Source organism: Bombyx mandarina, chromosome 04 (genome assembly GCF_030267445.1).
Source record: "Bombyx mandarina strain Sakado chromosome 04, ASM3026744v2".
In the NCBI taxonomy this organism is placed as follows: Eukaryota; Metazoa; Arthropoda; class Insecta; order Lepidoptera; family Bombycidae; genus Bombyx; species Bombyx mandarina.
The window spans coordinates 11470937-11494553 of NC_143211.1; the positions used below are offsets into that span (position 1 = coordinate 11470937).

At 33.2% G+C, this 23617-nt stretch overlaps 1 protein-coding gene across 3 annotated transcripts in view; it reads right to left on the reverse strand.

Moving 5' to 3' along the window:
• Positions 1-1941: 1941 nt before the first annotated feature.
• Schip1 (Schwannomin interacting protein 1) overlaps positions 1942-23617 on the reverse strand; it is a 50618-nt gene continuing 28942 nt past the window's right edge. For 2 of the 3 annotated variants that reach the window (XM_089740327.1, XM_028181612.2), the window contains exons 2-12: positions 18705-19089; positions 18368-18528; positions 17164-18224; positions 16469-16569; positions 16180-16277; positions 14892-15018; positions 14018-14218; positions 13174-13346; positions 12530-12670; positions 8976-9109; positions 1942-7668 (exon numbers count right to left, since the gene is read on the reverse strand). In XM_089740327.1, the coding sequence (XP_089596453.1) occupies positions 7593-7668; positions 8976-9109; positions 12530-12670; positions 13174-13346; positions 14018-14218; positions 14892-15018; positions 16180-16277; positions 16469-16569; positions 17164-18224; positions 18368-18528; positions 18705-19083 (2652 nt within the window). In that variant the 5' untranslated portion in view covers positions 19084-19089 and the 3' untranslated portion in view covers positions 1942-7592. The remainder of the gene's footprint in view (positions 7669-8975; positions 9110-12529; positions 12671-13173; positions 13347-14017; positions 14219-14891; positions 15019-16179; positions 16278-16468; positions 16570-17163; positions 18225-18367; positions 18529-18704; positions 19090-23617) is intronic. The other variant, XM_028181613.2, reaches the window with a different exon arrangement.

Sequence of the window (23617 nt, forward strand, 5' to 3'; positions counted from 1 at the left end):
ATGCTAATTGCGACATAAGCTATACTCTGTTGAAAAAAAAACAAATTACCACTTTAGATTAGTAGCCGATGTGAAATTTAAAAAGTACCTATCTATTTTTTATTGATTCCCACAGGAAATAAATTGTCCCTAAATAGAAAATTCCATTAATATAGATAAGATTGCGAATGATTGTTCACGCAATTAAAACTCCCCACATGATTTAGTCTTTTCGGAAATTATTTTCTCGTCGCAAGCCATAATTTAAGAGAGATAACACCGAAAGAATTAATTTTAAATAGCATTTCGCGACAAAAGAAACAATATATCTATTGTATCCGCAATTAATATGTCGATTCTTAAAAAGCCGAAAGAGATACGTTTTAAAACAAATAAATATTGAGGTGTAGCTTGAGTGTATATCTATTATTAGAGGATGATATTAATTGCGTTCGTGCACCTGGGCCTCGCAGGTGACTTGTTTTATTTTAGGGTCAGCAGTTTTGACACCGCGCGTGATGTAACCACTTTTGGATTGTGGGAATTGACACGTTTTTGAAAATGTTATCACTAATTGAATTGTATTACTGAAAACTTTAAATGTATGTTTAATTATAGGTTAAAATGGAATAACGTTTGATACTGGCGTTATACACTCCAATTAAGGCTTTAATTTCATGACTCAAGGTGGGTGGCATTGACGTCGTGATATTTATGAACCAGGTGAATCCATTCATCCATCGGTGCAATAAAAAATGATATAAACTTGATAAGACACCAGCCTTCTCGTAGACAGGCGATCTTAAACTGACGAACCTGCGAGGAAACCTAGATAGATTTATCAAGGTTATTCAAATTGAATAATATGTATGTGGTTAAATAGGAAGGCCGGCTGGTGTCTTAATATCGAACTAGAGGTGCCGCAGTAGTCGAAATTCGACTATAATTTATTGGAATTGTAAGTTTGTACACTATTATGATTGTATTTTATACTTCTATAATCACAAATTTCGCCAAGACTACACTATAAAAAATATTAACAAAGACAAACAATATTTAATCTCAATTTGACAACAGACGTCAAGAACAAAAGTTTGACAATAAATAGTATGTATGCGTGTGTGCGTCAAATACATGGTATGTAGTGTGTGTAATGTTTTCTTTATTGATTTAATGTATTTTTTATGCATTATTTAAAAAAAATATTAGCATTGTGCACTTCTTTTCTATATTCTCTATAAGTGTGGAAAATTTCATATTCCTCCGTCCGCGCAATTTTCGTAAAAAGGGATACAAAGTTTTTGCTTCACGTATCAATATATAGATGATACTATTTCTAGTGTTGAAATCTTCCGGCATCCACAATGTTAACTAAGGAAATACGTACTTTCACAATAACGCATTGTGCGATGAAATCAAATCTGAAAAGGTGAGAAATTTGAAGCTGTACATTGTGAGCTCGCACGGGTAGATAACACAATTCTGTTTGTTTCAGTGTTTCGTTCCGGTTTCAAATGTTTAATAGCCGTTAACACTAAGCACAGTTGAGATTTCGGTCTCATGCCTCAAGGTGTCACGCCGTAGCTCCGATTCACACCTGGTCAAATGAGCTCGTCCGCCCGTATGAAAAGTCAAAAACTTATTAACACCAAAACGTCATTACGAACATCATTCGCGGCAATAAAAACGCTAATTGATGTTTTTTTATTTAAATTATATATATATTTAAGAAATGTGCGTAATAGACAAAAAATAACATTGACTTCTGATATAAAGAGATTATTTCGATACAATTACGACCTTTATAGGGGTATTTATGGTTGCTTATTTTTATTTTTATTGCCTAGACGGGTAGACGAGCTTGCCTGGACGTACACAACCAACTTGTGACTGCCGCCAACCTCTTTAAGACATTAGGACTAGAGTTATTTTGTTTAAATACAAAAAAAAGTAAAACACAAATTGAGCTTTAAAAATTAAATTTATATTCATTAAGGAACCCAAGTTTACAATACACCAATTTTTCTCACTCAAAAGATCTTAAATACGAATATAAGATTAATCGATCAGCGATGTTGACCAATTATCGGAATTATTATCTATTTATTCGAACTTCTTTAATAACTTCTATTTCTTTTTTACACATAGTTTTAAATTTTCTTTATACTGCACAGAAGTGGTAGTCACCGCCAAAGTTATGTGAATGGCAGAACGAGAGGTAGATACGACTAATAAGATGATATTAGAAATTTTATTAAAATATAATATTAAAGGTAAATACCATAATATAATAATACTACCATAATATAATATAAAATATTATAATATGGTAGAGAATTCCTACGGCATTAAGTCCGCCGATGTAAATTTTACATGAAGTGTAATAAATAAACTAATATATTACTCCACATTCCCAGGCAATACAAATATGTATAATACATATTTAAAAACGTTAAATTAAATTGTATCGTTTTGAACTGAGCATGTTGTAAATAGCGTGTTGTATTTATCGGCAAACCCATCTTGGAATATTTTATATCATGTGCGTTTGGAAACTAGCGAGAACTAAAATAAATGTGTGATCATGAAAAATCTACTAAAAAGTTAACGTAGACTGAATCAACTTGATGTTTGTGTTATATCCTCCGTTCTACCGCCCACACAGATACCTCAATCGTTGAAAATCACTTGCACGCTGAGAATAGTGATCCGTGTGCTTAGTGCGAGTTTTTAAACGTTCTCGATAGCGTAAAAGTTAACCCAATTTTATATGCAGTTCGAACAGAGCCCCCAGCGGCAAACGTAGGCGATTTTTTTTTTTTTTTTTTCTTACCTAAGCTGAGAGCCTTGAGAGGCTATATCAGCGTAACCCTAACTTTAGTAGGTGAGCTCACGGGGCTCAAACCTGACGATGTTGCTAACACGAACCCTAGCAAGAGTCGTGCTTCGCAGAATCTACCACCGGATCGGAAACGCGACCCACTGAGAAGATCCGGCGAGAAACTCAGTGGGCTGTGTCTGAGAGTTAATTTACTCGTCGAGCCCTTCGTCGCAAGCGACGGGTTCGACGAGAACGGTGACCGGTGCTTGAATTACCTAAAAGCACCGTTAGTGGATCGGGTGGATCCGAGATGACGTGTTTTGGGCGACGTCGACTGCTTTCCATTCTGTCCGCAGGATCGGGAATGTAGTTACCGGCGGCCACGATGAGAGGGTTCTCGTGTCGTGCCGCTTTATCGAAGTGGGCGTAGGCGAACGATTTCATTCCATACAAATATGAGCTAGCTTTTACGCTATCGAGAACGTTAAAAAACTCGCACTAAGCACACGGGACCTTATTTGATAACGGATATTGTAAAGATAGCTTCTATCGCGATAACAAGAATTGCAAGCAATATGCATAATATTCCGAACAACATTTATTTTCATATTTGAAAAAATACACACTAATCGTACTAATAATGCGTATGGGCTGTAAAAGTGCACGGATAGCAGTTAAAAAATAATATGAACCTATAAGTAACGCCATCTGCCGGCTATAATAATTACAAGTCATCTATATTACGATTCTAGTAGATGGCGTTATGCTACTTTCGTATCTTAGTAAAAATTTTATTGTATAATAAATTTCTTTACTCAACCGATAACTTTAACTAAATTTTAACAAAGATCAATCATAGGAATTGTTTTACAATAATATCTTTCATAACATGAATCTATCTCGTCACCTCTGAGTAACCGCTTAAAAAATCTCTTTCATAAGTCACACAAAGAAGATCAATGTAAAGGAGACTGAAACGATTACATACATTTTTGGGCCCGAATGTAACGTGATGAAACTAATATGAATTAATAGATTCAGATTTATCAGTACCGTGCTGAAAATTATAAAAGTTTTCTCAATCTGAGAGCCGAGTTAATCAAGATTTAGTAAAAGTTAGGTTATGTTACAATCTCTTTAAAAGAGCTGAATAATAACTTATTTAAGCATAAGTAAATGTTTATTATATCCATTGGATAATCTTTTAAATGTCATAATAAGAATGAATATCAATGATATATATCAGGTATGGAATATGGAATTGCCATCCCACAATTCACACAGCGATCCATAATTTCAACAGTATCCAATGCAACAATTTCAAGTCAAACGTGTGAGCGATCTTCGGTGTCCAGTGTAGAAGCAATTGTCGTACAAGGCTGGCAGAATTGGAATCCGTAATAATAAAGCAGTGATCGTTGAAAATATAAAAACAGCCCGATAGATACATACTCAAAATGCGTCGAAGATACAAAACGAGTAGAGCAGAAAAAACCAACAAGCGCCAAAAAATAATTGTATAATCTATGAACAAACGTCATGTCAGCTTACTGTCAAAGCTGTCATCAAAAATACAATCGATTTTAATCGATTTGAAATCGATAATCATGTTACTTTGTTAAGTATTAATAGACTTTTTCTTCATTTATGTATATAATCGCAATGAAATCCGGCGTATACCGCACTTGTATACAACAAGTATAAATCGCTCATTTAATTACTTTGCATTAATTACCTAGTGCAATGTTTTTCTTTTTATAATCCTGTAATCGATTAATTAAATCGATCACATCGTTATACCGACAAAAACTAACTTTCTCATTTTTCTCCGGTCCCAGAAAGAGGATTGAGGTGATTTTTTATATTCTTATATAAAAAAATATGACAAATTTTTTAGACTACATTCCAAGTTATTACATTTCCCACGATTTTCCGTCTCCTTTCTTTACTCAACCGATAACTTTAACATAAATTTTGACAAAGATCAATCATAGGAATTGTTTTACAATAATATCTTTCATAACAGGAATCTATCTCGTCACCTCTGAGTCACCGCTTAAAAAATGTCTCTCATAAGTCACACAAGGATGATCAAAGTAAATTTCAACATTTATAGCTACTACTCTTACTACAATATTAAATGGTAAGTATGATTTAATTGAGAAATATATTTTGTGGAGGGTAAGTCAATACAATATCACTGTTTAGACTGAAGGGGTAGTTAGGTGGATAACACAATTCCAATGCCTGGACATCACCTACTACGCACTTAATTAATAAAGTCACTAACGCCATCTAGTTAATTTTTGATTCACTATCAACTTGATATTCGTTCACATGAAGTTAAGGTATAAGGCAAGGTAATTAAGTCTATTAATTAGGAACAAATTCGAAAATTCGTCAACAACGCTGCAGATCGGTAGTAACACAGTTAACAGTTTCCAGCGCGTGATTTGCAATACATATATATGTATATTAATTTGTTTTTATGTAGCTACGGTAATTGCGCGTAAGCATCCGATACGATCGCGCCACCGGCATGTGCACAACTACACGCCTACACATAAATATCGTGAACATTACTTACAACTATTAAATCGTTTTTACATTGACCGATACGACATCACTATCTCGTCGCCGACAGTCTGATGTTAAAAAGTTTACAGGCGCGCCGTCAGTGGCTCAACATAGGAGTTTTTGTCGGCGACGATATTTTGCTATCGTATCGGACGATGAAAAAAACGTACGTATACACCTTCGATGTGTAAATAAAACTAGACAATTTTATTAGTCCGATTTTATCGAATTTTATTAACTACTCCCGAAGTCGAAATGCAATAAACACCAACATAAACAGATATCGCCATTTCAGTATAATAATATTTTTCCGACACGTAATGTACTTTTTACAAAGGAAGTGGGTAGGCGGTGTCTGCTTTACGCGCGCATCAGCTGATTTGAACTATTTTGCTACTTCGTGAAAAATGTTTTACATCGAAGGCGAAACGCATACATAGAGCGCTACATTATGAAAAAATATGTTTTTCTAATCTGCGAATAATATTTTAATGTTTCAATACATCTAGGTGGGTATCAGTACTTAAGCTGGCATAATAGTCAAAATATACAAGTCTAAATATACATAGAAAGTGATAGGATAACAACAAAGTGATAAGAACCAATATATACAAATTACAAATACATTGCATATTGAGTCACTCAGAGTAATAGTGAACATTTCTCGACAAATTCATATTCTCATTTATACCTTATATATTGTATATGTATACTATATAGATTGAAGGAAATAATAATTTGTTGTCATAGATAAATTAAACTTTCTGTTTCACAGAGATGTTTTCTTCCCATACCCAAAATAAACTTTTTTTTAATTGATCTGGTGCTTATTATTTTTGATCATAGATATTAAATTCTTTTTATTTTAATACATTATATCATAATTTGTAAAGTTCATCGAGAGCTATTAAAAATCCCGCCTGTTTAATATTACTCCGGTTGACCATATTTTAGTTTGTACAATGAGATCGTGTCTGGTATCAGTTAACACATGTTCTTGAATAACCCTTAAATTAACAAATATCTTATTTAACTCTTTGGAGATAAATACATAGTTCAAAAACCGTCCCAATTTATATAGAACTTATTATGTATAGCGGGACAATAGAAACACACACCTCGAAATGTTAAAGTCGCTCATGACGGCGGTACTTCAATTTTTTTTAAACCAACAACACTAAAATTGTGATTTAAACATATAACTGGTATTTTTTTGGGTACGATTTAAAATAATAAAATAAATATAAGTAATTTAATTTTATATGTTATGGATGGTTAATTTGTTCAAATGGTACACTTGAAAGAGTCAAAGGGTAAATTTGTTTATTCAAGAATATATTTAGTGTATCTAAGAAACACGGTCCAAGGTAATAATAATTATACTCTAAAACAACAATATCGGTCATGGAATATCATTCGATTACATTATTTTAAATATCGATTAAAATTCTACACACAAATAGTATTTGAATAGTATAGAGAGATAACATTTTATAACGTTTATATGCTGAGCGGAAGGAAACATGACTTCAACTAATCTAGAAGTAGCACTGTTAAAGATACTGTTTAAATGTACATCGAATGTTTTTTTTTTAATTGTTTCCAAATGTAATCGAATCCAAAATCGATTTTAAAACGATTTTTCCGTCAGTGATTGCGTGAAAACTGTGAACTACAGTTTTCACGCAATAACGATCCGGCTGTAAAAAAAATGTTCTTTAAAATTATTAGATTATTGATGTAGATTATATCTCACTCCGATGACAGAATTGGTCAAAAGGAGAAATAATAATGATATCAATACAAACATTATGCCAAATTAGATTTTAAATTAACTTACAATGACTGTTGTTCTATTGTCAATGTCTGTTCACTTCCGTTTCCTTCCGCAATAGAATAAAGTCAAAAATTGTAAGAGTAATATAGTTTAGACATATTAATTTACAAGACAAATGGTTAAATTTCAGAAGAGCAATTTAATTAATGGCCTTTACTTTAAGTTGGATACCATAATTACCTTGTGTTGTAAGCACCGTTTAAGTCATCACTCAGAAAAAGTCGCACATAATAATTTGATCTTTCAAAGATAATTATTATAAGAATCGAGATTTCTCAGAATAATAAACTTAGACGGCAGCGATAATTTAAAATTTTCATTAAATACAATATTATCATAACACATAATCTAATCACATATAAGCTTTACTAATTTATTTTACTTCACTAACGATGTAAGCCTCTTCATACCAGATTTGGAGCCTTTTGTCTTCTTGGTTTGCTCTTTTACACCCCTGAAAATTATCGTTTTTTTACTATTATTATAATAATATATTTTGTTTTTATTACATAACGACGCTTGAAAGGCAAACGTGACTAAGCGACAATAACGGCTTTGTACATAAATGATAGGCAATAACCATATTCGATGCGCAAAAAAAATATATTTCTAGGTCTATTAAAATTATTTCAATCCTACAGCTACTAGCTAGATTCTACTACAGCTAGATTCGTTAAAATAAATTTTGTTTTCAGGTATTTCAACTTTAAATTAGTCTACTGTAAAGTTCACGCATTGTCGCTTAGTCACGTTTGCCTTTCAAGCGTCGATAAGCACATACTCATTTTTTTTTTTTGTGTTATGGGACCAACCTAGTGGTTTTAAAATCGGTAACACTTTTACTAATGTTATGTGATCCAAAATACGTTTATTTTAACTTTTTTTTGTGGCGATCCGTGAACTTAGGTTTATTATCGACAATCTGTATGTTTTTCTTCCGTATAGAACTCAACGGAAGTAATTGTGTAATTCGTATGTGATATAGATCCCGAATATTTGTTCTAATTATAAATAGGAAAGGAAAAAAACATAATCATATTCTCTTTTATTTGTCAACCGAGTATTCTTTTTAATTTTTTTTTTCATTAACTTACCTATTCACGAACTTCAGTGTTTTTATCTATATATGAGATTTCCGTAACTTTCCATCCGAGATACTTAAATTTAGCATAAATACTCAAATTTAGACTGAAATCTATCCAGAATGGATTCATTTAACCAAAAACAAATGTAACTTTTAAATGCAACCCTGTAACGACTGAATTCCGATGCACTACATATTGTCTGCAAGCTTATATTCGTAAAAACTCGGTCTTGCTAACGGAGGTGTTAAAATCGTATGCGATTCAGTATATATCCCTTCTATCTCTGTACATATATAAAAATATCACGTACTCATCATGTGAGCTCCGAAATTATTCGTTCGATTAGACTATAAATGTTGGTCTAAATTGTCCTTTGGCTAAAAAGCTAATTGAGAATAAACAACAACAAAAAAATCCATAAACCAAACAAAAAAAAGAAAAATCATTTTAGATGTACCTTTGCGTGTTTCGATTCAAGGTTTTCTGAATTTTATTTTATCCTAAACAGAATATGCATTATATCAAGTTTTGACGGCAAACTTTCTATGCCCCAATTATTTTTATGGTTTTATTAAGCCTTTAACGTTTTTTATCGATTACTATTGGTCTGCACCTTACAAAATGTGAACTAGGACTTTTGAGTTAAAAATAATAAAATTAAAAAATAAAAACTTACAAATAACGAGTGAGATCCTCGATGTCAACGAGCATGGAATCTTGACCCATGTGCAGCTCGTCACGAGCCATCAAAAGTTTCACCAGACTGTCGTTTAGCGATTCAATCTGCGAATGCAACTCGTTCACGATCACCTGAAACGAACAAACGATGTTACGGGTAATTGCATTATCATTCATCATTCCCTCCATCTCACCTTCTCCCAGTCACCTGGGGTCAGCGAAACATGCGTTCTCCTTCCATACTCTTCTATCATATACCATTTCTTCGCTCACTCCCTTCTTACCCATATCGTATTTCACGCAATCCATCCATTTCTTCTAAGTCTTCCTCTATGTCCTTCCACATTCATCAAATATATATACTGCATTATACGACCACAAAATATTGCTTCAGATTATGAAAGCATTTTTATTGGTATTATTTTGGCAAGCAGTTTTACTGGTGATAGGACCTCTTGTGAGTCCGCACGGATAGGTACCCCCACCCTGCGTATTTCTGCCGTGAAGCAGTAATGCGTTTCGGTTTAAAGGGTGGGGCAGCCGTTGTAACTATACTTGAGATCTTAGAACTTATATCTCAAGGTGGGTGGCGCATTTACGTTGTAGATTATGTCTATGGGTTCCAGTAACCACTTAATACCAGGTGGGCTGTGAGCTCGTCCACCAATCTATGCAATAAATTATTTTTAAAAAAGCTGTATAACATAGATGTTGATCAATTGAGTTAGGTAAGATAGTAGAAATTGTTCTTTTTATTTGCATAGATAAGTCAACGAACTCGGCTTGGAGTCAATCAATCTACAGTGCTTATAGGTACTTAAAACATTATGAATGCCCACAACCCACCTTGAGATTGTATTAAATGTCAAATGTATTAAATAATTCACACGAAAGTTATGGGAGATCGTTAGTAAGTAAAAAACACTACTTTGTCCCGCGGACACGATAAAATATATTATTATTATTATTTGGTACTTCTATATGTTTTCCCGTCTTTTATACGAACAGTTTACTTTCATATGTATTTATATTATAGTGATTATATTGATTATATTATATAATAGAGTATATTATAGTGAATCACATAGATTCAAGGAAATTACAAAAAAATATTGATCTGTTTTGATCAGAATATTATAATGCGATTCACAAAATGCAGTTTCAAATTGAACTATAATATAATACAAGAATAATATAATATAAAGTCCGAAAGTACAAAATTTTTTATTGCACTTTGATACACTGAAATAACAACAATGTACAGAAAAACGAAATGAGAAAAACTTTTTTTTTTTTTATTGCTTAGATGTGTGGACGAGCTTACAGCCCACCTGGTGTTAAGTGGTTACTGGAGCCCATAGACATTTACAACGTAACTACTAAACTAAACGTAAAACTAAGCTTATAGCTACAATACAATGGGCTTATCGCTGAAAGCGATCTCTTTCAGTCAACAAGTTAACGAGTATATTATATAGTAGGTACCTAGATTCGTTGAACTAAATGATTGAGTCGTTCTCTATAAATCATAGATCTAAATAATAAGCAAGATTAAACGGTTACGGTTTATTTTTATTTTTTTGTATTGCTTAGGTGGATGGACGAGCTCACGGCCCACCTGATGTTAAGTAGTTACCGGAGCCCATAGACATGAATTATAAGGCCTCACTTTTAACAGTACAACGACTGCCCCGCCCCTCAAACTGAAACGCATTACTGCTTCACGGCAGAAATAGACAGGGTGGTGGTACCTACCCGCGCGGACTCACAAGACGTCCTACCACCAATAATATGTGCTTATATATATTTAAGTAATTATCGGAGCGCGTAAACACCACACGTGATGCCACTATATAATACATCTTGAGTCATAGTCTTCAATTAAATTACATATACTTAATATTCCGCCCTTCAAACTGAAACGCACGAGTGCGTCAAGGAGGCAAAACTCTAATTTCGTCTAAATCGTCTAATTTATAAACGCAATTATAAACGCTACCTCAGCTAAATAAATATGAACCTTAAATTAACCACCGCGTACGAAATATCTATATATTAATACGTGAAGCAAAAACTTTGTATCCCTTTTTACGAAAATTGCGCGGACGGAGGAGTATGAAATTTTCCACACTTATAGAGAATATAGAGGAGAAGTGCACAATGCTAATATTTTTTTAAATAATGCATAAAAGATACATTAAATCAATAAAGAAAACATAACACACACGACATACTATGTATTTGACGCACACACGCATGCATACTATTTATTGTCAAACTTTTGTTCTTGACTTCTGTTGTCAAATTGAGAATACATATTGTTTGTCTTTGTTAATATTTTTTATAGTGTAGTCTTGGAGAAATTTGTGATTGTAGAAGTATAAAATACTATCATAATAGTGTACAAACTTACAATTCCAATTAATTATAGTCGAATTTCGGCTACTGCGGGACCTCTAGTATAATTAATTTAACCAAAACCAATTTGGCATACAGAGTAATCACACGAACGTTTGTTCGTTTGTAATACTGAATTAATATATATTTTTTTCATTACAAAGAGAAAGAAAAAACGTTACACAATACTTATTGTGACTCTAAGAATAAATTCATTGTGTTTAATGGGCTTTGTGCATGAGTAAGCACACGCGAAGACTAAAATCAGATGGAAGGTCGCGGTTTAACCATTCAAAACAAACCCGAAACAAATTAGAAATGCAAGTATAACTACACGGCCTTGATTTGCTTAGATTTATATTTTTAATTATTTGAAAATACATACAATCAACAAAATTATAAAAATTTTTTTTTTTGTCAACGAAACATTTGAAGTGGTATAATTGAAACAAGTTTTAAGATAATAATCACAGGCTTGTTTTTGTTGTAAAACGCCATATTGGCCTTGAGTTTTGTGATATTAAAAGAACGTTGTTCTTTTTTAAGTTGTATATTTTAAACTAAGCTTTGTCTTAATACGAAACGATAACTGGACATGTGAATTTTGCCCACATTAAATTATTTTGACAGTACTTCTACGGCTGCCTCACTCTTCAAAAAGAAACGTATTACATACTGCTTCACGGCAAAAATAGGTAGGGTGGTGGTACCTACCCGTGCGGACTCACAAGCCGCCCTACCATCAGTAATGACAGACGTAAATATTCTCAAAAAAAAATTGATTTTAATAATTTTTGTATGTGCTCACTTTAGCAAGGTACCGAACTACCACAATCAAATACAAAAGTCGAATGTTAATTGATGATCTAAAAAACTGCTAATTTGAATCGGTACTAAAGTCACATAGAAGTGAGTTTGAGTATTTTTTTTTATTTTTTTTATTGCCCTTGTAGGCAGACGAGCATACGGCCCGCCTGACGGTGAGTGGTTACCGTCGCCCATGGACTTCAGCAATGCCAGGGGTAGAGCCAAGCCGCTGCCTACCGCTTAATACTCTCCACAAGCCTCGTTTGAAGAAAGACATGTCATAGCGCTGGGAAACACGGTGGATATTTCCCTCATAGCTCATATTTCCCTTGATCGAGATTTATTTACCTGCAACTGTGCAATATTCATATCGGTGAGCAGCTGTCGGGATACCCGACGTCGATCAGAAGCTAGCGGCGCGTTTGCCTTCTCCATGCTACGTCTTAACATTTCGGTCACGGGCGACACCGGACGGCTGCGACGTTCATGCTAGAAGTATAATATCCACTGAACAATACCTAATTCACGTACAATGTTGTTCTGATTTCGACCAGTGTCTAATGTAATGTTCAATCCTTACAAAACATGCATAACCATAACAAACTGCATAAACAAAATTCAATATTGTTAATAGATTCCAATTTCAACTATATTGGAAGCAAAGATTTTCTCCAGCGTTAGGGCTTTCCAAAACACACATACAATTTGTATTTATGCTCAGATAAACAAAGAAACACACACACACTTAACCCACAGACACAGCCCACTGAGTTTCTCGCCGGATCTTCTCAATGGGTCGCGTTTCCGATCCACGGGTAGATTCTGTGAAGCACTGCTCTTGCTAGGGCCAGTGTTAGCAACACTCCCGTCTGAGCCCCGTGAGCTCACCTACATGTTAGGGCAGAGCTGGAATAGCTTCTCAAATCAATGCTATTAGCATAGCTAGTGAAAAAAGGAACAATAGTCTTGCCATTACTGGGCTCGAGTCTCACCTCCATTTGAATACGTGCCATTTCTTTTGCTTGGGCCAGCGCAATCCGCGCCTCGGTCTGAAGTGTCGCCTGTAGTGCATAAAAATCTGACTCTTTCAGCTCAATATGACCCAACGAGTGTGAAGAACGAGACTTATTATTCTTTTGTAAAGCTGATGGACGCAATTTCGCACCTGAAATTATAATGGTTCCAATTCACTCATATTCTTACACATACATAATAATTTTATATTTTTATATAATATATAGTTTTTGGTGTCAGTACATAGTTAGTAAAGGAACCATTTCCAAAAATATTGACGCTGTTTAGTACTGCTGTTGATTCCTTATGTGAGTGAAAATGTTAATTTCCTCTTATTAAAATAGTGGTTCTTTGCAGGTTTTCATGCAGTTTGATAAGATTGCTGCTTAAGTGCACAAGAATAATATATAAAATCACACCTTAAGTCATTGAGATCACCCCTAGAGAAGGGTTGGCATTAAATCCTTCTCCCAAGACAGATTTATTTTAAAGATGCTAATTTGTGGAGAATTTAATTATTAATGTCACCATTGAGGTAGCACTTTATTACTTTTTGGTAACAATTCCTTTACCATATGTATGAAACAAAATATATATATATATATATTTTATTTTTTTATTTTTTATTTATTTATTTATTAACCTTGAAAACATTTACACACAACAGTTTGCTAAATATATATATATATATATATACATTTGCAACATCACCAATGGCTACAAAAACATTAAAACAAAGCATTGACTTCCCTTTACAAAATTGATTTCACACTAAAGACAATGAGACAATGACCACAGCATGGGTAGAAACTGTGTACTCACCGCTTTGAAGAGTGCTAATTTTGTCATGTTTTGTTATATTGACCGACAGTGGCCTTGTCTGATAAGGATGGTTATAGTTTAATTTACTGAAAAGACTGGATTGTGAAAGACTTTTTGTTTCATAATTTACACTCTTGTCCAAATCTTGAAATTCATTTTCCGATGCTGTTTCATTCATAAAACAAATTTGCAGATTCATCCCTGTATCCACATTGCAAAACACACAACACAATTAAACACAATTTATAATGAAGCAGTGTGATGATAATTGATTTTTATTTACTCACAAATATTAGAAAATTAGTTAGTTTCCATAAACATTATTATTCTAAATGTGGTTGATGCTTTTACTTTGAGATTTGAAATTTGTAAATATTGATTGTAGGTCTGCTTTATTACAACAATGTAAATAAAACATGTAGGAATTTGTACTGGTTGATTATTTTTATTCCTTCTAATGAGTTTGTTAAAGAATCTTAAATTGAGACAATCAATAAAATCAAAATCTGTTAAGAAACCGAAAGATAATCAAGAGTTCATCATGCTGAAATGAATGTGCTTTGTAGGAGAGGCACATAGTACCTAATTTTATATCAAAACCTTTTTGTTAATTTCAAAAGTTAATTATTACTAATACTTTTTGTACTAGTTTCAATTACTTTCTCAACTATGTGTGTGAGTGTGTATCAAATGGTTATAATAGATATGGCACCATACAAATACCCTTTTATTCATAGATCTAATTGAATTTAAACTCAAAAGCAACAATCAAGCATCCCAGTTTATAGCCCCATTACCATTTTAATAAACAATATTTCATTGGTAACTTAATTAATCTAAAATAAACACCATAAATGAATTTTACAAGCCATACCACTTTGAAGTCGAGACTGTAAGCTAGGTTTTTTCCCTGGGCGCTCTGTGTGTCCCATACTGAAGTATTCATCTGCATCTGCTCCCATAGCCAAACGCCTTCTAATTTCCTCTCTATCATTACGTTTCTGTAATAAATAAAATTATGACATAGTCCAAAAATTTTTAGATAAGAATGTAAAACCAATATTCATTGTTTTGTATCATTTAAAAACACAATGGAGATTTAATTAAATTACTTTTTTATCATGATATGGTGCATAGTCAGTAATAGTTACAATCCTAGTAAATTTCTCTAATAAGTTAGGATTATTGTCTGTTATTTTTGGCCATTCAATTTCAGTTTGAGCACACCCTGCAACACCATTAGCACGTGGACTTAACGCTATATCATCACATTGGTCTATAGGAGGATTCTTGACATCTGGTTTTGTTAATTTTAACTTGAACAGGTGCAGTCGTTTTTTAAGTCCTGTTTTTTCTACTGTTTCACAATTATCAGCAGTCTCCGGCGACGGTTTGGTAAGCTTCCGCCTTATATTAGTAATTAAGCTCTCAAACATAATAAATACAAATCAGTCTTCTTAAATTTGGCAAAAATATGGCACGTTTTGTTTATAGCACACAATGGTAAACAAAAAAAAACGACGTTATCCTTTCTTGTCAATCCCGTCAATGTGACATTTTAGGACAAGGTCACACATTTACAGAATGTTCCATTTAATTTGTCTATGGAACTCAACCCAAATTATATTAATTTGGTCAGTTTATCTGTATGTCAAAAAAAGGTTTTACTATGCTTATAGAACTTACGAGGCAACAAATATTATCCACAGACTCGTGATTATCATAAGTAATCGTGTATAAATCCAAGAGAAATCTTGTGTCCTTTTTGTAATGTCTTTGTTCAGGATGAAAATACGGCATTGATTCCATCACTTTATTTCAACAAAATTAGTAAACAATATATTTATACGTGTCAACACTGTCAATAGAACGCAATCGTACACCTTGCTGGTCGAATTGACTTTTAAAACTGGAGACTGACAACCAGCTATACCGCTGAATCACCGTAGAAAGCTGGTTCAAGACGTTTACTACCTACCTATTGTAATTAACTGTTACACATGGCTGCAGCAGACGTGGATCAAACTCCGAGTGTGCATTTACCGTTACTTTTGTAGCGCGTAAATTTAAACTTACTACCAGTGTTACTATAATTTTACACCCATATGGATTAGATACATTTAAATAAATAATTATGGACAAGTAATTATTTTGCAACTTACCCGACGTTCCGCTTCTTTGGCTGCTTTAAGATGACTTTCGATAGCATCCAAATCTAATTTAGGTAAAGCAGTCTCAATATTGTATACATCAAAACTCTCTGAAAACATTCGAAATAATTCATATAAGAGCGGAAACTCAATTATCATAAATAGAAAGATAATTTTAATATTATTATTATTAAATTAAAATTAAAATAATTATCTTTTTTATTACCTATTGGTCAGAATAAAATTGTACAGAATACAGTTGTTTACTAAACAGAGCAATTTAATATAGTTTAATACATACCTAAGTCAATCTCTTTGGTGACCTTATCACCATGGACGGATATTTTACTTTGAGCACTGCTATTACTATTTTTCGGCTCTCTAAAACGGTCCCTTGGACCTCTGAAATTTCTCAAATACATCGATATGTTATTTAACAATACAAATTACGAATCTTACAAATATTCACTATCTTCGTTCCATTAAAAACATTGAACCTCATTTTGTGAATAGATTCTAAAATGTAATTAGCCGAATGTAAGAGAAATTATGTAGACTACTCAGACATGAATTAAACCAACTTCTAAATTTACCAGGATTGTTAAGATTACGTCAAATCTATTTTCAATTCCACTCATGATATGCATATGTACGTACGGTTCAAACATATGGATTGCTTTTGCGATTTATGGGTTTTCATGTTTGAGACTGAGCCACTTCGAAATTACATTACAACTTAACCTATATGCATTAGCAAAATAGAAGCGCAACGAAAAAAGTATATCTATCTATAGCTGTTTTAAAGTAAAGTTGTTTAAAGGTCTATGAAGCGGCTCAAAAATTGAGGACGGACCGCGCTACATCGCGGCAGATGTATACATGGATTAATTGCACATGTAGCTTACTGCGTATTTTCTAAATTTCAATTATATTAATAAAATACATTATGAGTATTTCTCAATGTGCTATTATGAGAATCAACTGTTAAAAACATACCTTTGAGACATTTTTGGAGCGTTCCTAATAGTAGAATTAGAAAATCCAACTTTTTTAATATCACTTTTGTCTTTTACAGTTGAACTACTAGATAAAATATTACGTTTCGAGTAGCTCTGAATTTCATTAGAATTTCCATCTTTAACTACGGAGTCCGTGAACCTTCTATTTTCAGCCCAAAGTTTATCACGTTCTCGCATTTCATCTAATTTAGGAATAATCTTCCTCAGTTCGGTGCTCAATTGTTTGATAGTATTTTCCACATTTAAAGATAGCTTTTCCGTATCATATTCACTGACATTTATTTCATCTTTTCCATCCGACAAAAACGCATCTGAAATTTTACCGCTCGCGGTTAAGCTATTTTCTATGTACAAAAATGTAGGCCTATTTAAATTCATTTCGGTCCTAGCATTTTTTTCATTTTCTTTATTAATTTTACTAATCTCATCCACAACATCTCGCTCTTCTGTGTAACATATAGCTTCTGCTAACGGTAAATCTTCATGTTGATCTATGAACGTTCCTTGATTTTCTACAAGTTTCTTTATGACGTGGTTAACTACTTCGCTGATATTGTTGATCGTATTTTCTATAGGTTTAACAAGAGTGTCGTTAATATCTTTTCGTAATTCTTCTAAATCATCTTGAATGTTAATGTTATAGTTGAGAAGTTCTCGAATTTCTTCTTCAATCTCTTTATTAAAATCACCAATTATTTCTTTTGTATGAAAGTTGTTTTCTATGTCTGTATCTGAGCAATTTAATTCAAAACAACATATTTCATTGTTGTTATTAATATTTTTTGGAACTGTCTTTAGTAAGTCGGGCATTTCATTTTTGATCTGTCTATCTAATGTTTTTGTTACGAATGTTATATCATTTTGTGAAGATGTCAATTTTGTAAATGTAATGGTACTAAGACTATTGTTGTTGTTATTTTTGCATGTTACTCCTTTTTGATTGTTTTCTGATTCTACTTCAGTAATTTCTAAATCAACATCATCATCAGTCATTTCATTATCAGAATGATAAAAGTTTTCTATATTAGACGAATAATCCTGAAAATACACTCATATAAACAACCAATAAAAAAATCCAAATCGGAAGAATCTGAATTGAACTATAATGCTTTTAAAAATTCTCTCTGTTTACGAACCATCTCAGATTGTAAAACGATGTCTTTTTTATTTTCTAAATTTACCTGTAGAGTGTGAGCTAAATGTTGAAAGCCTGGATAATTTGGATTCACGATACCTCTAGGTACAGGATGGATACCGTTTTCAGACATCTCATCTGAATCTGACTGTTCAAACGCCCGTTCGTCATCAACAGGCGTGACATCAGATAAGGCATTAGGGCTTTCTGTAAACGATAAAACAAATTAGCGATAGTATTCAAGAAAACTTAAAATAGAACAAAAATTACTTTTCCTCATCGTATAAAATAAAAAGGGAGGTTATAAAAGTGTTATGCCAAATACTACGAATAAATGATTATTTATTCGTAGGCCAAATAAGATATTTTTTTTTGTGATTTACCTAAAAAGCTTGGGTGTGCAGTGTGAATTTTTCCAGTATCCTCCAGATTTACAGCTTCACTATTAAGTGTTTTGTAAGCAATAACTTTACAAGTGTTAATTCTGTATTGTCTGTTACATACGACTGCCCCAACGTTCACATTTGCACTTTCATAGTTATCTGTTCTAGAAGAAGTTTTAAAGTTTAAGAAAGTTTCAGTACGGTTTCTTGTGTCATATACTACATTAAAATTTGAATTGTATTCTGAATTGTCGATGTTTTCGTAAATTTTCCTTGATATTGTCCTAGTGTTCCGATCGTTGGTGTTTCTGTGCAGGGTGATATCTTGAGTCTCAATTATATCGACGTTGCCATTCTCATTTGCATGTCTGAGCTTCATGATTACCTAGAATAAATAGAAACAAGATGAATTTAAAATTTAGTCTTTTGTACAGTAGAAACATTATAATATAAATAGCATTTTTATTTATTGCTTACATGGATGCACGAGCTCGCAGCCCACCTGGTGCTAAATGGTTACCGGAGGCCATATACATCTACAACGTGCATCGTAGGCAGCGACTTGGCTCTGCCCCTGGCATTGCTGAAGTCCATGGGCGACAGTAACCACTCACCATCAGGTGGGCCGTATGCTCGTCTGCCTACAAGGGCAATACAAAAAAAAAAAGCATGCCGACGCACACCTTGAGACATGAGTTCTACAGTCTCAGTTTTTAGAATACAACGGTTGCCCCACCACTAAACCGACTAAATTCCCTGCCGTATAGTATCATCTACGTTACTATCCTAATCTTCAAACTATACCTAGTTTAATGCTTCAAGAATACGGATAAATAAATTAAATTAATCAAATAAACGAAACTAAAAAAAAGTATATTTTCAAATAATTTGATATCGTTACAATCTCATTAGAATCAGCCAGGCAGACTGAGCCTGACCGTGGCGCGCCCGTTAAAAATCTGCTTATACTGTTTACAGTTCACTGCAGCTTCATTTGATCTTCATATCTCTTTGACCACTTTATTACACGATGGTCTAGTAGTTATTAACCTTAAATACGTTCCATAGGACCTGGGTTCGATTCCCAGACAGTGTTTCTATGGGACATATTTGTAAGCCGTGTAAGAGTATTAAGCGAAAGACAGCGGCTTGGCTCTGCCCCTGGCATTGCTGAAGTCCATGGGCGACGGTAACCACTGATCATCAGGTGGGTCGTATGCTCATCTACCTACAATACAACGGCAATAAAAAATAAAATAAAACAAGATCTGGGTGCAGGTGCCTATTCTCTCCCCCTGCGTGTGTACTTCCATAATTTATAACACTGGAGATAAAACTAGCCATTACGCCTAGGACGAAAGATGGGCATAGCTACTTCCAAACACGCAAAAGACTCTTGACCTTTAAAATAAAAATAAATTTTATTGTGAAATCAATGGGTAACAACTACAATAAAAGTTCTAATTAATAGAAGTCCGTGCGCCATTTCTAAAAAACCATGTCGTGCATTTCAGAGGTTGCAGTATTTCAAAAATTGCTACAAATTTTAATCAAAATATCGTTTTTCTTTCAAAATAATGAATCATAAATGTTCAGTAAAAACCTCATAAAAACTTTCATCACCTCTGTTGAATAGAAAACAATAATATCCTGATAAAACTTTACGTTGTTATTAGCAATAATCATTGATATTTTTATCCAATAACGATAAAGGACGATATTGTGGGCCGCTCTACAATTGGTCGGTATTCCCCGTATACCTATAACACTCGAAATTTTTACAAAGGTACTTCCAAAAGATCGCCGCTTTGATTATGTGTATCTTTTAGAGAAACTTATCCAGGATTATTAACTCTCGACCTCTCATTCCGATCGGATTTGTCCACCATATTGCGGAAACCTACATGTATTACTAAAATTCTATCTACATTCCTATTGAAATGTAATTTAACGTAGTTTGTTCTTATCTCTTTAATCTTTAATTATTTCCCTAGATAAAGATTTTTTGCTTTCGAATAGGAATTATCCTGATTATTTCCTTCACTACTTTGACTACTGATTCACGTCTTTGTAGAAGAAGAAGTAGATAGTTAAACACACTTAAAATTTGATTATGCTGTGAGATCACAAATAAATTTATCGTAAACTGATAAATAAATTCTTCCGTGGAAGACTTCCACATGAAAAAACACACAGAGAATTCATAATTCATCGATCTAAGCAATAAAAAAAAAAATAATAATAAGGTTTGGCAAACATCATAAATAACAAGCCTTAATAAAACATGGAGTAAGCGATTGTGTGATTCAAATCTCAAGAATTCGAGACCTAAAACCAGTTTTCAACATTTTTTTTTTTGCTACACAGCAAGGCGAAATTAGTAAGATAAGGTTCTTTTATATTAGAAAAACTCTCGATCAATTAATTTATTAGGTTAGATTCATTTTAGTTTGCTTGGAAAAGAATTTTATACATTTTACTACGTTAGTAAAATCTAATTTCTTCCACAGCAAACGAGTTTTCAGAATAAGTGGCAAATTTAATTAATAGAACTCTGGCTTAAACATTGGCTTCTTAATGGCTTTTAGAATTCCACGGTCTGATATAAACACGATCTTATTTGCTAAAACGGCCTTTTAATGTTATCATTAATTTCTCTAGCCACAGATATTTATTTTAAGTGTTGGAGGTTTTCATAAGTGTAATTCGGAATTTAAAAAATGCTCATGCTACCTATAGTTTTACGGACAGTGAGGTGTTATTGTTTATCATTCAAATATGATACTTGGTCCTTCAATTTTGCGACAAGAACATTGATTGCATCGTTGCCAGTCTTATGCAGGCTCGAGATTCTACCACCAGTAAAAAGTGCCACCAGTGAAAGGTTCAAAATCAACATATTGTTGTAAAGAGTTTCAATACCTCCTCCTTAATAAGCACGGCCCAATCTTTTGATATCTTTTTGAAGACTCTGGCCGACTCACTGCTTAATTACAAACAACCGCCTAAACCATTACTGAAACCTGATAATATCCACGTTGACCTTATTGACTTGAAAAGATTATGTAGGTAAAGCTTTGAGCGTAGACTCGGTTATTTTGATTATTAAAGTGCTCCTCTTTTTTTTCCCTACCTATGCTGATAGCCTTGAGAGGAAACGCGACCCACTGAGAAGATTCGGCGAGAAACTCAAAGGGCTAATGCTTCTCGAGAGCAAACAAAATCATCAGTATTTCTTCTACGATTGTTTTGATTTTGCTATAGCGAAATGTGCGAGTAAGCTCTTGGTGCTTTAATTATTTCCGTAGATAAAGATTTTTTTAAACTTTCGAATAGGAATTATTCTGATTATTTCCTTCACCACTTCGATCGTCTTTGTAGTAAGAACACTACATGACTACACTTTTTCCTATCATAAACAGAGTACGTTTCGTTATACCTATACTATCTCAATACACAAACTTTCCGCAAACATCAAGCCAATGGAAAGCTTATAAAATTGCATTTGACTCGATAGTATGCGTAAGGCTATAGTAGCAGCTACATTACTACTTAGTTATATTTATGATAAATCACCTGACGCAATTTTCAAACCACACAAATATTTAGCAAACTTTGGCACGCAGATGAAAAAAAAAATACAATTAAGATTCATATAAGAATAACAGGTCCCAGTTGAATTTTAATATAAACTATTAAAACCTACAGCATTATCCAGATAGCTATTTTTTATTTTATTGGTTAGATAGTTAGGTTAGATTGGCTGTCCCACCCTTCAGACCGACACGCATTACTGTTTCACGCCAGAAATAGGCACAGTGGTGGTACCTACCCGTGCGGACTCAAAAGATGTCTTACCACCAGTAATTACCCAAACTATATTTTCGCGAGTTTCATTTTCAATAAATTTCGAACGCTCCGAATATCTTTTCCGTTGTGTTTTTTGGTGTGAATATAATTTTACGCCGCAATGCTAGGCTGACTGGTTGTAGGAAAAAGCGCATTGATACTAGAAAGGCGGTGGCCGGCTGCCAACGAATCGAATCAAGCTCGCAAACAAATTTTATAAAATAAAATCGTAGGAGATCCACCGAGCAAACAATTGAAATCACTTTGATGATCTGCTGAGTTATTTAGTTTGCATTGACCTAACAAAAAACCAATCACGATACGACAATACGACAACCATATTTTGTTAGAACTCCTAGATTAAAGCATAAGCATGTAAGTTAATATTCCTTTCATTAAGCTCTATCTACAACGCTAACTAACTAATTAAATGTTTTGCTGACTTGCGTGATCATTATTACACACCGCAATAAATAACAAAAGGGTGAACTCTCCTCCTTTTAGCCTAAAATGATTTCATTATATACCTAAATAAAGCAATTCAGGTTGTTAATTTCTAAGTTGTAACGATCTTTGTTTAGGATAATTTAGGACAAAATGGAGTCTTTTGCTCGTTCATGTATATAAAGTTACTACAATAACAATCCGTAACGAGCTAGGCGCTGTATTTAATTATTTTTACAACCATAATATACCCAGTCGTGTACTCCGAAACAGTTTGGGAACAACAATTATAAACTTAATAATTGTAATATTTAGTTTGTCTTCAGCTCTTGTAAGTCTGGCAAAGCTAAAAGCGATTTGACAAAAAATATATCTTTAACTTTAACACATTGTCGATAATGTGTTAATTTTATAACTAAATAAATCAATCAGTTTGTAAATTTAATAATAAGAAAAGCATCTTTTTTGTAAATAGTAACATAGCAGCTGAAGATGATGGTTACGCCTTAAATAAACCACAGTCACTCGTAATAAATACAAAATTATATAGGTAATAAATATACGCTTAAACTGTTTTTTTTTTTCAAAAATATCCGTGAATTTAAATAACCAAAATTTAA